General features: G+C 43.0%; 1 protein-coding gene across 1 annotated transcript in view; it reads left to right on the forward strand.

Moving 5' to 3' along the window:
• Window positions 1–1,035: 1,035 nt before the first annotated feature.
• arhgap44a (Rho GTPase activating protein 44a) overlaps window positions 1,036–14,979 on the forward strand; it is a 28,627-nt gene continuing 14,683 nt past the window's right edge. The window contains 6 exon segments of the mRNA XM_035181516.2: window positions 1,036–1,379; window positions 12,887–12,926; window positions 14,037–14,156; window positions 14,303–14,379; window positions 14,575–14,686; window positions 14,862–14,938. Of these exon segments, the coding sequence (XP_035037407.2) occupies window positions 1,327–1,379; window positions 12,887–12,926; window positions 14,037–14,156; window positions 14,303–14,379; window positions 14,575–14,686; window positions 14,862–14,938 (479 nt within the window). The 5' untranslated portion in view covers window positions 1,036–1,326.

Genomic DNA, 14,979 nt, shown 5'->3' on the forward strand with positions numbered 1-14,979 from the left:
ACAGGGACTCTAAAAGCAGCACAGAGTCTAAAGTACATGACGGAGCACAGTCACAACTCTCAGTACTGTCACAAAAAAGTAACAGATGATTTATCCAGCATATTCTCACAAATATAAATGCACCATTATAAATTGCTGTAATCTGGATTTCTAAACCTCATCTATTGTTTTTAATTCAAAAATTTGTTGGAGTCATTTATCTTTAGTTGCATTGGCACATGCCAGACACTAGATGGTGGTATTGGCCAGGCTGACTAATGTACGTGGTAGCTTTGTATACATTAAAAGGCTTCAACCTTTTAATATGAGAGAGCAAATTTGTGTAGTTACTGGAATAGTATGGATACAAAAATGCCTCTCTATAAGAAAATATATGAAATGTAGGAAAATATAAGAACAATATATTTGTTTGAAATATTTTCCTTTATACCAACAATAGTTTTGGGGATTTCTTTTGGATTTTTCCTTTATTTGTGTGTATATCTTCTCCTGCTTTCCTGATTCTTGTTTATTTTTCCACATGTTTTATAAATAACAATTGGAGAAGATATGTGTGTTTTTAAATTAGGGGTGTATGTATGCGTGTATGTATGTGTGTATGTATATATATATGTGTGTGTGTGTGTATGTATATATCTATGTACGTATGTATGTATAAACATTTTTATAACATTGCAACTCTCCAAATTTAGAAATCAATCAGTTTTCATATAAATGCTTGTAATAAGTGGTTCAAGATATTAGCAACATTATCCTGTTAATCTACTGTAATAGCAAAGTGTTGAAAACCAGACTAATTAAAAGGTTTTTAAAAACGAATTAACATATATAAGAATATAGACAATGACTGTTTGATCACTTCCTACAACCTTCTGTGAATAGAAGAATAATGTCCACCTTATCTCAACCTGCGTGATGATAAAAGACAATTGGGAAACACACGTCTTGGTTGAAACAGCCCAGATTGGCTTCCTCTTCGTCGAGGCTCTGCGTTGATTTACTACATTTCCCAGTTTGCAGTAGTGCGCAGCCGCGGGGCTGCTCGTCGCTGCTGTCGCTCCCTGCCTGTGCGTGTCCGCGGCGAATGGCTCCAGCATCACTGCGCAGGCGATGGAGCGAATGTAGAGAAAATATCATCTGAAAAAAAAGAGAAAAACTTCCTAGTAATCGCGGGATAAGTTTTTCTGCGTCGGCACTTTGCGATGAGGGAAGGACGATGTGACAGCGTGGATTCTGTTTTGCGCCGCTGTGGAGCACGGACCGTCACACTGAGAGAAATAATGCGGAATATTTCCCCCATGTAGGTGTTAACGCAGAAAATACAAGATGAAGAAGCAGTTCAATCGGATGCGACAGCTCGCCAACCAAACGGTGGGGAGGTGAGTAGAGACCACTGTCCGTGCGCAATTCTGGGGGAAGGAGGAGATACCCCCCTCATTGGCCCCAATTTGGATGGGGATCATGTGCATGTAATTATGATTTTTGTGATATGAAATTAGGCAGAATACAGTGAATAGACAATGGTGGGTGATGAGGGACAAAAGAAAGGGCTATCCCGTGTTTGAGACACCTTTAGTGCTCCTATGCGTAATGACCATGGAAGAAGCTACCGCATAGGCAGCGTGTAGGCGCATTGCCCCATTACAACCTGCCCACGGATACACATTATCAAGAGACAATCGCAGTATCTCCCACCATCGCACACACACACACACACACACACACACACACACACACGCACACACACAGACCCCCCCCCTCTGTAGACGCCACTAATGAAGCTTTAAAGAAATGCCTCAGTGAAGTTGTGCTGTGGTTAAATGCACCTCCTGTCATCGAACCTGTCGGGAGGTGGAATGTGATGCAGATAGAAGATGAAAATGGGGAGAGAAAAAAAAAAAAAGGCGCAATGTTTTCATTACGCAGTTGTGTCAGCTGTGAGGAGGGAAACACCTCTTATAGGCGTCGGTCATCAAGTCAGTGCCCCTGAAGGTCGTATTCCTCATCCTGCGTTTATCTTATAGACTTTTTTTGTTTTTTGTAATGTCATCAGACTTGTTTTCATTTAAATAAAAATGCCTCTTTTCTTCACCTTAAATCCATTCAACTGAATTAAAAAGAAGGCCCATGTGCACATATTTTTTTCCATTCCTCATCTCCTCAGGAACTGGGTGGCTCCTGCAAACTCCCAATTCCCACCCTCAGAAATAGGTGTGTGGTGACCTTTTACTCAGGTCCTCTGGGGTTATCGCTCTTCCCCCACCCACCCTGTTCATTCACCTCACAGGGAGGCCGAGCAGGATATTGTCAAGCAGAGAAGGTGTTCTCTGGGATTGGATCCAGGAGGTGTGGGTCTACATCGTTACAAGTGCAGTGTGAGTGAGTGGCATGGGGTGTTTAAACCTCGATTCGGGCTGATTTGTTCCATCTCCAGTCTTTTTATAATCATTTCCTCGTGACTCAGTGGAGTGTGTGTGGGTGTGATCCTGTTCTCATTTGGTGTGTGGGCAGGTTGTGGGCCTTCTTCTGAGCAGAACGGACAGTTCTTAAGTGTGTGTGTGTGTGTGTGTGTGTGTTTAGATGCACTCCCCTCATGTAGTGCATGCCAGTGCTTCTCACATTCTGCAGTTTTGTGCAGTTGTCTGTCTAAAGAGAAGCAGTGGTAACCTGCTGAGGTGGTCTGCCTGCACCACAGAGCTGTAATGAGCAACACTATTCTCCCTGATCAGTGCTGTCCCCTTACTAATGGTGCCCACTGTTCACAGCCAGCACTGCCAATCTCAAACCCTCAAATCAAAGCATAAGCAGAAATCTCCAGCTATGTACTGCGCAGAATACTTCGGGGAAATGGCAGCTTCCGCCAAAGACACATGATTTAAGTTTTGGATCAGAGCGAGAACTAACAGGTTTGACCCTGTCGTGACCTTGAACAGTGTCAAACATCGGCTCTGTAATTGAAGGATAAAAGGTAAAGAAAGGAATGGACAAAGCTGGGCCATCTTATGCAACCATAGCCATATACGCAAGTAAAATGGTGAGGCAAGACTATACAACACTTTGTACCAGAAGGGTAAAATTATCTTACTTTGAGGAAAATTATCGGACGTGACCAGAGTAGGGATGGGACGCTCAACGCTGACGTTTCGAAGCTGTGTCGAGATTACAGACGTGATCCTTTTCGAGGCACAAGGCTCTTATTTTGAAACATGAGAAAGGAAGGACTTGTGTTAAGCTCACGAGGCGCGAGTCCAGTTCATCATCAAAGCATGATTTGCTGGAAAGACTTCACATGAGAAGAGATACATAAACACATGTGATACATATTTTGCCATCAAGATTAAAACCGATAATACTAAACGTCACAAAATAATCAAATTATCGTACATGATGCATTATTGATCGTACATCGTTCAGAGGGCAACATTACCGTACAAATATGATAAATACTGTACATCTGGCGAAACTGGCGGTTGCAGATTTAAATAAAAATCTTGATCTCATGAATTTAAATGTGGTTTCACCAGGGGACTGTTGGGACTTAGCAGAGGTATGCATGCACTCTTCTGAGTGTCATTCTAGTTTGTTATTTTTTATGTTAGCATGAGGGATAAGGCCTGGGCCCGGGAGGAACTCATTACAGTTTGGTGTGGATGCAGATTAAGGGGATGGATCTAGTCCTTTTTTTCAACTTCTTTGTAACGTTTCAACATAGGGCAATTTTCCTACATTGTCTTGATCTTGATTTCACAGTGTTTAGGACTAAGTTTTATGACAATTCAATAATTTAGGGCATCCGACCACTTCCTAATTTCTTCTATATTTGCATTATACAAACTAAACAGTGTTATGCAGGACTGTTCGGCCTTGGTGGAAGTACCGTCTCGAAGACTGAAGACTGTCTTGCTTGTATTGAATGGCTTTGCCACCTTCTCCCCCACTGAGAGTTGGAAGGAGTCAAAGAGGTGTTGTGCTGAGCCATGGTTCATGTACAGTAAACAGCTCTTCCTTATTTATGCAATGAAGGGGAATGATGATGATAGCACCACCCACAGCAGAGAAATGTGTGTAGAATGGTATCCCACTGCGACGTGTAGCTGAACACAGAGATGTGTGACTGTGCTATGTCGACTAAAATGGACATGCTTTGGGTTCAAACTCGAAATGTCATCGTCTTTCCACTGATTTACCACAGGAGCTGAATTAAAAGGCTCCTCGTAGCACTACACGTGTTACCAACCAAAGATAGTGAAACATTAGCATATCTATTAGCATATGCTCCATCTTGTACTCACTTGGGCTTTACCATTGTGCTGACTCGAGCCTCCGCCATCAACAGAGTGGATGGAGGTTACTCCTGTTGGTTTGAGCGTTTGACCTTCCTGAACCTCAGGAGTCTCTGCGGAGATGCTGATAGTGCTGACCAATCCTTAGTCACGTCTCACCAACTCAACAAATCCAGAAGAAGCAAGAGGCCATGCAGGAAACAAGAACATTTGATGTAGGTGGATGTGTGTATTAGCAGGAGTGTTTCTTTATTTAGAGATAATGAGTGGGGTGCTGTAAGTGCAGCCTTTTAATCTACTCATCTGTTTCTGGTGTGTGTTCCATGTCTGACTGCACTGACTGTATTACTGCTGGTCCTTTATGTGTCTTATGTGTGAGGGAGATTGAAGGTCTTCTTTCAGTGGGGGGTTGGCGATCAGGTGTGCTGTGTCAGCACCCCTTTGGCTCTCCAAGTCTGCAGCTGCTGCTGCTGCCGCTGCCTGGGAGAGATCCATGTCACGTGATCATCAGCTCGACCAATAGCCTCCGTGGAGCAAGACCTCATACTGGAGGATGTGCAGCCATGCATAATCTATATGGCTTGAATATAATATGTTGTGGTACAGTGGGAGAGACAAGAGTGTCACATTTCGGTGAGGTGGAAGAAATTATGTCTGAATTTGTGTTTTGTGCTTCTATTTTCTTATGTTCTTCTTAACCTGTTGTAGTTCTGCCACGATTGAGGCCTCAGCGGTTTTCAAACCGTTTTTTAATGATGATCAAATTAATTAGCAAGGTTAATGAACTTCACTTGATTATTTGCATTCGTCTCCAAAACACCCTTGTAATCGTTCTGATGCCCTCATGCACACGGAACAAGTCAGGAAGAGACTACTTTGGTTCAGCCAGCTCCCACCCTCCATTTCTCTTGACCTATTTCTCTATTCCCAGCTCACTACCCTATCTAGGTCTGGGGCGGTCTGGTTAAAAAAAAATTCCATGATACAAGTCTGTAAGAATATGTTATGCTGCAGGGAGTGAACTTGAACAGGAAAGACAGGGGGGGAAATACATTTTTCCATTTTATACATGTAAAGGAAACACTGTCTCTACCCCTAACCTCCGATAGCCTCTCGCCTCCCACCCACCTTCACACTCTGCCTCACCGACCTGCGTGATGACAGACGATACAAGGAGTGTATGGTCAGAGCATTATTTCTCCTCGTGCCTTCAGGGTAGGCTTTTGCTCACCACTCCACAATGCAATTATCTTAAAATGGCAGCCATTTGTGAGCTGGTAGATTCGTTGTGGATGCTTTCGCTTTCCCACATTGTCTCACTCTTACTCTGTTTCTCCTTCTCTTCCTACTGACAGTGCGATGATGCAGGAGGAGCATGCATTAGAGCCTCAGTTCTGGCCTCAGAGAAAAGAGAATTTAAATAAGCGGGACATAAGGACACAAGGAAATGCATCTATGCATGAATCCCTGAACATGTTTGTCTTGTAAACAATTACTTGCCGGCATAATTTTTTTTTTTTTTAAACGCCCTTGCCTGTTTTACATCCTGCACATGTGCACCTCTTGCTAACAATATGTGTGGGACTCCACAAGAGCATATGGTAGCTGACAGGTAACATGAGATGTAGGAGGCGACCCTGTTGCATGCCAATGCAGCATCTCCTCCTCCTCCTCCTCCTCCTCCTCCTCCTCCTCCTCCTCCTCCTCCTCCTCCACCACCTCTGATTCGCTGGCTTGGCAGATGAGACCAACGCTGTGAAGATCTCAGAACGACTGGCCTTCACAGGACATTTTATTCATTGCTTTTCTGTAGTTTCTGGCGGTGTTGTTAACTCTCGTCTGAGAAGTACACTCACTGGCAGCATATTATTTAAGGGTTTTATTAGTCATCAGTGATCAGACACCATGAGTCATTCTTGATTGGGCATCTTTATTTAAAGCCGGAGCCCTTGGAGTAATTGTGCTAGTATCAGAGATCAGTGTCGATAACCCTCCCATCAGTGCCTCTCGGAGACAGCATACAGGGTAGAGTTAGTGATAAAGAGCCTTTGTCAAGGGACCTTTTTTGGCCATCAAAAGATAGATGATGTAATATCGGACAGAAAGCGCTGCTTCTCTCTTTTCCATGTCGCTGATTCCCTCCCCAGACTAACCTCTTAAAGAGCCCGTGTGCCAGGGGTCCACTAAGAACTCAGCCCCAGTGTATTATAAAAGCACACACAGTTAAAAAAACAACACGGAACGACAACAGTGTTTGGGACAGCTGCTTGATCTCAACACATTAAAGTGGGTTCAATGTGTCACGGGTGGTCAGGGTCGACCTGGTCCGCTGCTCGGAATCTCATCTCCAACAGGAAGTGACCCCCAGGGCCTGACTGAAATGCAGCACATGAATCAGATGCAATTCACGCCGCAAGACATTCAAGAGCAAGATAAGGGTCTAAAGAAGATTTTATATTAAAAGACAAATATTCGTAATATTATGCTCCTCCAGTTCAAATATTTATCTCGGGTTAAATTTGTGAATTGTTTCATGCAATCAACAGTTTGAACTGATAATGGAAATTCACTCTGCTGTGCGAGTCATATCAGTGTTCTTCCTAAGAATGAACATTTGCATAAATTGAACTGTTGTGTAATCTTAGTGCTATGAAAAGATTTCGAAAGCTAATTTTCTTTCTCACTTACAGCTCGTAAGTACCGTGAGTATTTTGTGGCGGACAGCCCAAGGCCTTGCTACTGCACATACAATTATCTGCTGCATAAATCTGAGTAATAAACAGCTATAAATGAGGGCAGCTGAGTAGAGTGCCACTGTTGTTAGAAATAACCACATTGTCCTGGAGACAGGTTACTCCTTATCAACATGCCCACTTCCTTCCATTCAGGAATGCCAATAGGCTCAAAACAGGAAGCACTAATCCACTAATAACAATTTTCCTGGTTTGTTTACCCCTCATTTTCTTTTGGTTTCTCATTTTCCAATTTTCTAAATAGTGTTTGCTCTTAAATTATAACAGATGATCCTCCACCAGCCTTGTCTATACAGCGGATGTACAATCTTTCATTTGCCTTGGTTGCCCTGGAAACGCTCATTTGGTATTAGCTGTTTTATCACATCCGTGTGGCTCGGCCGGGCCACATGTTACATATTCAAAAATGGCTGAAAGAGATTATAGAGCGACCGAAAGATAGTGGTTCATGATGGTACATTTGCTCTTTACTGGACATTTCCTTTGTGTGTGTGTGTGTGTGTGCCTGCACAGATGCATAGTGTAAAAGAACAGTTAAGTCAAAGAGCCAAGATGGAGATTATTCACCACAAATAAAGTTATTAGAGATAACTCACTGCTTGTGTTTCCAGTGAAACGCTGCTGAATGCCACAGTCTCTCTCTCTCTCTCTCTCTCTCTCTCTCTCTCTCTCTCTCTCTCATTCACTCCATCTCTGGACACGTGTGTACTCTGTGTATGTTGTGTGTGTGTGTGTGTGTGTGTGTGTGTGTGTGTGTGTGTGTGTGTGTGTGTGTGTGTGCACTCCACTCACAGTTATTCTTGCATACTTAACAGAACTGTGACCTAGTTTACTGGACAACTACAGTAAGTGTGTTTTTCTGTTTTTACCAACCCTGTGTCCCATCAGCCCCCTGTCTTGTCATTCGGGAGGAAACTGAGTGCCCCCCTCTAGATGCAAAGGGCTGAATAAAGACATTTAAAAAATCATTCATTGGAGAAATATTCAGAGAGAATATCTAGCATGAAGACTGCAGTGTGTCTCTGTGTGTGTGTGTGTGTGTGTGTGTGTGTGTGTGTGTGTGTGTGTGTGTGTGTGTGTGTGTGTGTGTGTGTGTGTGTGTGTGTGTGTGTGTGTGTGTGTGTGTGTGTGTGTGTGTGTGTGTGTGTGTGTGTGTGTGGTTGACTCCGGATCTCATGCCAGCGCTCCAGGCCGTGTGGTGCCCTGCTGAGGCCCAGGGCCACCATTCTGCTCCAGTACCCTCCCCTAGCAGCACAGACAGGACCTATAGCATCTAGCACACACAGCTCTTCCAGGCCTCGGAGTCAGTGCTCCTGTTAGCCAGGCGAGCAGCGTGAGCAAACCAGAGCATGACCACTTTTTCCTTTTTGGTGAATAAGACCTGAACACTTTGCATTTGACAGTTGGCGAGCGACCAAGGCAGCATGTTCAAGACTTGCAATTTTATTTTCTTCGCACTCTGATTTCGTTTTCCATTGATTATTCATGCTTTCATAAACCATGCACAGTGCTGGGGGTGAAACATGCGGCTGTCCAACATTAACATATCTCCAGATAGAAATATATATTACATGAGACATATTTCTATGAAATGTGCAGCTGAACTGGTCAACTGGGTATTTGGTGCATCTATGCTATGGAATTGCAATGACAGATCCCTGAGGAAAACATGCACAGAAAAAACGACATCTCCCTCTTTGACCAGCTGTAAATACAAACGCTCAGATGTGCTCAGCAGATTCTGGGCTTTTGTTCTCATCATCACTTTATTCATGTTACCATCAGAGGTGCAGAGGGAGCTATTCAAAGTTTGGATTTTCATCCCCCGGGTTAAACATTGTCTCAACAACGAATTCATCTTCCTCAGGTGTCTGCCGTCGTCCATATTTGCACAGATTTGCATCCTCGTCACTGACGAATCCCTGAATCATGCAAGATTTAGAAATAATTTTGTCACCTTTAATATGATCAATTTCAGCGTTTTGACTTGAGCTAATTAACCTGCATATTTATAGACGTGTGTGTGTGTGTGTGTGTGCTTGTGTGTGTGTGTGTGTGCCAGTATTGAGTCATCAGCAGCTCCAGGTAAAGGGATGCCTGCGAGGTGGCAGATGGTTGGCATAAACCTGGCAGAGTCTTCTTCCTCCTCCATGAGCACGCCGCCCACGTGGCTGCCAGCGTTTACTTTCAGCCCCGCACAATGTTTGCTGATAAGATTCTCTCTTCTCATCTCCAAGATCTCCTGCTTCTTTGTAATTTAGTTTGGGCGAGTATACTTCCCTGCTGCCTTGCACAAAACGTTGATCCTCCAGAAGCGTTTTGTTAGGATAGCTACCCGATCAGAGTCACACACCCCATCTGCTCTTCTATTTCGGAAATTTCAGATTCTTACTCTTTATGATATCGATATATTTCAGCTGCTTTTATTTTTAAGATGCAACTAAAGGTAAAATTCCTGAGCAATATTTACTCCAAAACAAATTCTCACATCCATTTTCATTTAACTTGACAATCTTCAGATCTTCATCCTCCTAGAATCCTCAGTAGCAGAGGACAATTTTCAATAAGATTTAGAGGAGCTAAATCACAGGTGGCAAAGAACTGTTCTTCTATAAAATGTTTAAAAAGATGCCCGCTGCAATGTATACAATCATACCCCCCAACACACACTCACTTGAATGCATCTGCACACTTGTCCACATCAAATACACACATCTTTTCAGTTTTTAATTGATAATAGTGTTACCTATATTTAGGTAGAGGCTTCAAAATAAGCCCACTGGGGTTTCTGCCTCCGCCTGCACTGTCTTTGTCGTTTTCTATGTAATTTTTTTCTGTACTAAACAAACCTCAACCTTCATATCAGGGTGAAGCTACTCCAATAACCCCTGTGTTCCATGTGTCCTATCGCTGTGTCCTCACAGGCTGATGATGTGCAGTGTTGCTTTCCTAAGAGGAAATACCACTGTCTGAAAACAAACAAGCTCAGAGAGCAAGACAGTTTGCTGCGTTTGAAGATAGTCTCCGGTCTGTTTGATGTCCGGGTCATGATCAGCTGTCGTCAGCGAGGGCACTAGATGTCGGTGTGTTAAATTCACATTCCCTCATTTTAAACACGAGTTGTTTTTTCTATTTAACCAACTGTCGGGAGTGTGTGTTCCCTCAGTCACAAGCTTGCAGAACAAAACACCCCCACACTCACACATACATATGGGGAGAAGGTGTGAGGGCTTTGCTTTTCAGCGGAGCTCCCTGACACAGACAGCCAGAGCACAGAGCCTCACAGGTTGTCCATCTACCTCAGCCAAACATCACTCGCAGAGTAGCTCCTCCACGTCCTCGTTACTGCTGGAGCCCCTGTCCCATTTGTCCTGTGCCGTTGCTGGGCCCCTGTCAGGGTCCCTCAGCTGCCAGGGTCTGAGGCCAGATAGGCAGCGACGAGCCTCACAGCTGCATTGCAGGGCTCCAGGCTGCACAGCTCACACGTGTGACAGTCTTGTCTGCAAGGTCTTTTTATAGAAGTGAAGTTTGAGAGATTTTTTAGAGGCTGTCGGGGTGTTGCAGCAAAATTGTGCCAAACTTTAGTGCTGGCTCGGGTTATTTTTGTCCCACTTTGTCATGTAATCGGCAATCTGTTACCACACTTATCCTGAAAATCACGCCAGAAATCTCTTGCTCCTCTGTCGTTCTTTCTCTTTCTCTTTCTTATGCATGCACTACACACGCACACACACACACACACACACACACATTTCCTGTATTTTCCTCCTAGCCCAGTGGGCAGAGCAGTTTTCCAGGAGGCTGGCTGTGATTAGCTCCATCGGTTCGTACATGGTTTGACCCAGTTCCCATGGCTCGACGCGCACATCTTGGCAAAGACAACCAGGGATGCTAATAACTGACATAATCAAAGCTCAACTCTCTGTTGTTGGCAACAATGTATGGAATATGTGTACATGAATGCATGTCGACATTAAACAAAAGCAGCGTATTTCCTCTCTCGATTTCTCCAACATGGTGTGCCACTGGACAACACAGAGCTGCTATGCTGGGTTCGACAGTTTTCATTTGACAGACCTGAAAAGAGCATTTTACATGAACAAAAACATGGAAAGAGCATTTTAGTTCTGTGCTGCTGATGTTTTTTTGTCTGACTGATGAATAATGGAGCTCAAACCAAGGTCTATTCCCCCCTTTGTCTTGGTCAATGGAGAGATACATTCAGAAGCTGTTTTTGAATAAATGATACCCAAAAAAAAAGCTATTTGCGATTGGCATTGGCATGGCTAGGGCACAATAGCAGGAAGAGGTTGTGCAGACAGGAAGAGGAAGTGATGGGAGAGTATGTGCACCACTGGGTGGTTGTTGGGGGTCTGCAGGTCTGGATTGGACTCCCTTTCAGAGGTCAGACTGTCTGACAAAGCAGCCCCTCCCCTGTCAGACTACAGGCCCTTTTTTTTCCAGGCAGGAAGTACATGTTCTCCTCCGCTCTGATTAGATGCTCCTGATAGGTCCTGGATTGTTGCTTTAGATATATCTACTGTTGTGTGTCCAAATATGTTCCTGGAAAACAAATCCAACAGGAATTCACTGGTATTAGAGCCAGTCCAAAGGGAAAACGTGCCCTTTTTGATTTATTTCATGGGATTATAGAAGGCTGTAAGGATTATAGAAGTTCAAACAAAGAACTAAAATCTTTGAATGTAAGCTTTCTGAACTGAGCTGACACCTTATTTTATATATATATATAGATAGCTTATAGCTATCACTACCCTGCATGAGTAGTTTAATCTGCTGCATCGGCAGTGCAGCTCTGCCCTTTTTTTCAGACTTTGGCAAAGTCCCCAGTCTGATGGATTCACAGTGGGACGCGAGGCTCCTCGGTGGGAACCGACAGATTTGAGTCAGTGGCCTTCGCCGCCGCTCCTGCCTGTTTCACTCATGCTCATGGGTTGGAACACTTCAGCGGGTTTACAGCATGAACTGTTTGCCAGATAATTAATATGCTCTTACTATGTATTGTCTTAGATAATTAGCAACACGACCATTCAAACAGGCGCACTCACCCCCTCTCATGCTCTAAAGGGACGGGATGGATAGTGCAGCCACTCTGGAGCACTGTTCAACATCACAGTGAATGAGACCTGTGCAAAACACCTTGGACCTTGTTTCACAATGAGAGAGACACAATATTATGAAATATTTTTGGATAAGAGATTTGTGTGCCTCAAATCACAGTGACAAACAACAATTAACACGTCAATGTAAACCGATAGAGTGTTTTATTATGTGAGATGTTATTTCTCTGGGTGATTCAAAAAAATAAATCTTAAGATGTTTCTTTTATTTGCATATTAAAGCCTGACTGACATGGACTCAAATATTAGAAGTTGTTATGATGTTGTTATCAAACCCTCATGACAAAGAAATTGAGGCTTGCCGTTTAACCATAAACTTTATTTTACAAACATATGAACAAAGAGAAAACTCAAATGCAACCAAATATATAGAAATTGAAAACATAACACTTTCATATAAAACATTTTTTGCATTGTTTATTCTGTAATAAGATACAACTTTTCATATCTGCAAACATAAATGCTACTTTTAATATGAACAGCTCATATCAGCCAATTTTGACCGGTCAGCTGATAAATCGGTCGGGCTTTCCTGACCTTATCAATACTCAGAGCTGCCTGAAGGTGAATATTTGACGAACCCATTACACCAGATATTTATCAGGGATCTGCAGTGCTGCTTATTTACAGTATGGAAATTTAGGCATCAGCTAAATTCTGTGTTGTCCCCTCATCTGGATCTTCTAACTGTTGCACACCGTTGTCTTTACAGGGCAGAAAAAACAGAGGTGTTGAGCGAGGACCTTCTGCAGGTAAGATTTTTTTTTTTTTTTAATGTGTGTGTGAATGTGTGCATGTGTTTATTAAGATGGGGACAACACCTGCAGACCAGATGCTGCGCTGTCTTCATGCTGTGTTTCCTAACTGGTGGGATTCACGTTGTAATAATGATGATGATGATGATTGCCGTGTTTGACCACAATAGAAATCCATGGTTGCAATTTGTCTTGTGCTGAGACTCCTTAGAGTGAAATCTGCACAGAACATTTGTCATTATGCATTTTAACGATAACAGAGTGATTCTTCCCTCTCAGGTTGTTTCATTTGAACAGTGTTTAGTGGCAGAGAGATGTATTCTCCAGTATTTCACAAGGAAAAGCAAATATTCTGTAAAAGTAAACAGCTTGTCTTCTGCCCTATAATCCATCCATCATCTCACACTGTCTGTTGCCGATACTCAGTCAGTTTGGGATGCCACCCAAAAAGATATTTTAATTTCATATTTTTTATCAAGTTTATCAATCGTTGCACTAAATGATACATTTCCACGATTAGTTACTGAAACCCCAACCAATGGTTTGAAGTTGCTCATTTCAAGTGACTATACATCCCTCCTGTTCTGGCCCAGCTTTTTATATAAGCCCTCAATGATTAGCATCCACAATGCATTACTGACCTTTTAATTCCATATTCTTATAGGTCATCTTCACAAAATTGTTTCCTTTTTATTCGCCCTCTAATGCATTAAAAGCAAAGTCGACTAAGCTCTCTGTTGCTACCCACCCACACTCTGGAATAGTTTTCTGGCCCACATTAAATCCGGCCAACTTCCATCTCTGATCATTTGAAATAACACTTAAAGAACTACACTTCTTTTTTTTTACTTTGCTTTTAGTTTAGTCTGAGTTTGCACCATGACTGTGTCAATATATCAATTTATTCTTATTTATTTTCAATGTACGCTTATTGCATTTTAATATATTATTCAGTTTCTCTTAAATCACTCATCTTCTAGTTTTGATCTTAATTCTTTATACGTTTCCTATTCAGACTAGTTTTTGCTGATAAAAAAATCTATATTGTAGAATTGTAACTGTAGTGTTTATACTTATGCGTGTGTGTGTGTGTGTGTGTTCTTGCAGGTGGAGAAGCGTCTGGATCTGGTCAAGCAGGTGACACACAGCACTCACAAGAAGCTCACTGCCTGCCTGCAGGGTCAGCAGGGCACTGACGTGGAGAAGAGGTCCGTCAAGTCACCGTCTGTGAGTACCTGCATCCACCGTTCCCTCAGACACTGACAACTAATGCAAATGATGTGATGTGTGGTCATGTGACATACGGTTATGGATAATGTTTAATAGTTTTAACAGAAGCTCTAATAATAGTAATTATATTTCTCTGCTAACAGAAGAAACTACCACTGACGATCCTGGCACAGTGTTTGGTAGAAGGGGCTGCAGTGTTGGGAGATGACTCTCTCCTGGGGTAAGTCAGTGGAGTTAACAAGCCAACACTCACACATTTCACCCCCCCTTACACACACATACACACACACACACACGCACGGTCATCTTTAATTATTGATTTGGCTATTGAATTCTTTGGTGTCCTCATTACCCTTGTCTGCATTTCAATTGTATCTGATTGCCCCTGACTTTGTGTTTGCCTGTCACCAAACAGGAAGATGCTCAAGATGTGTGGGGAGACAGAGGAGAAGTTGGCCCAGGAGCTCATTCAGTTTGAGTTCCAGATAGAGAGAGACGTGGTGGAGCCTCTCTACGTGCTCGCCGAGGTGAGGGGGGGGAACTGCTGCTGCTTAATGCACCAATTTAGCTACAGCAGCCTCCCGATTCAACTGAATTACCGAGGCGCACTTTTTGCACGCCGAGTGTGGTCGTGATTTACATAAAAGGGCTGTTACTTTGATCTGAGCTGACTGTAATCCTACGCTTCATTTCCTTTTGTAGGTGGACATCCCCAACATCCAGAAACAGAGGAAGCACTTAGCGAAACTCGTCTTGGACATGGACTCCTCACGGACAAGGTGAGGGCCTCTGCTCTTGTTCATTAAATTTTAAGATGATG

The sequence above is a fragment of the Hippoglossus stenolepis genome, chromosome 16 (genome assembly GCF_022539355.2).
Source record: "Hippoglossus stenolepis isolate QCI-W04-F060 chromosome 16, HSTE1.2, whole genome shotgun sequence".
NCBI lineage: Eukaryota > Metazoa > Chordata > Actinopteri > Pleuronectiformes > Pleuronectidae > Hippoglossus > Hippoglossus stenolepis.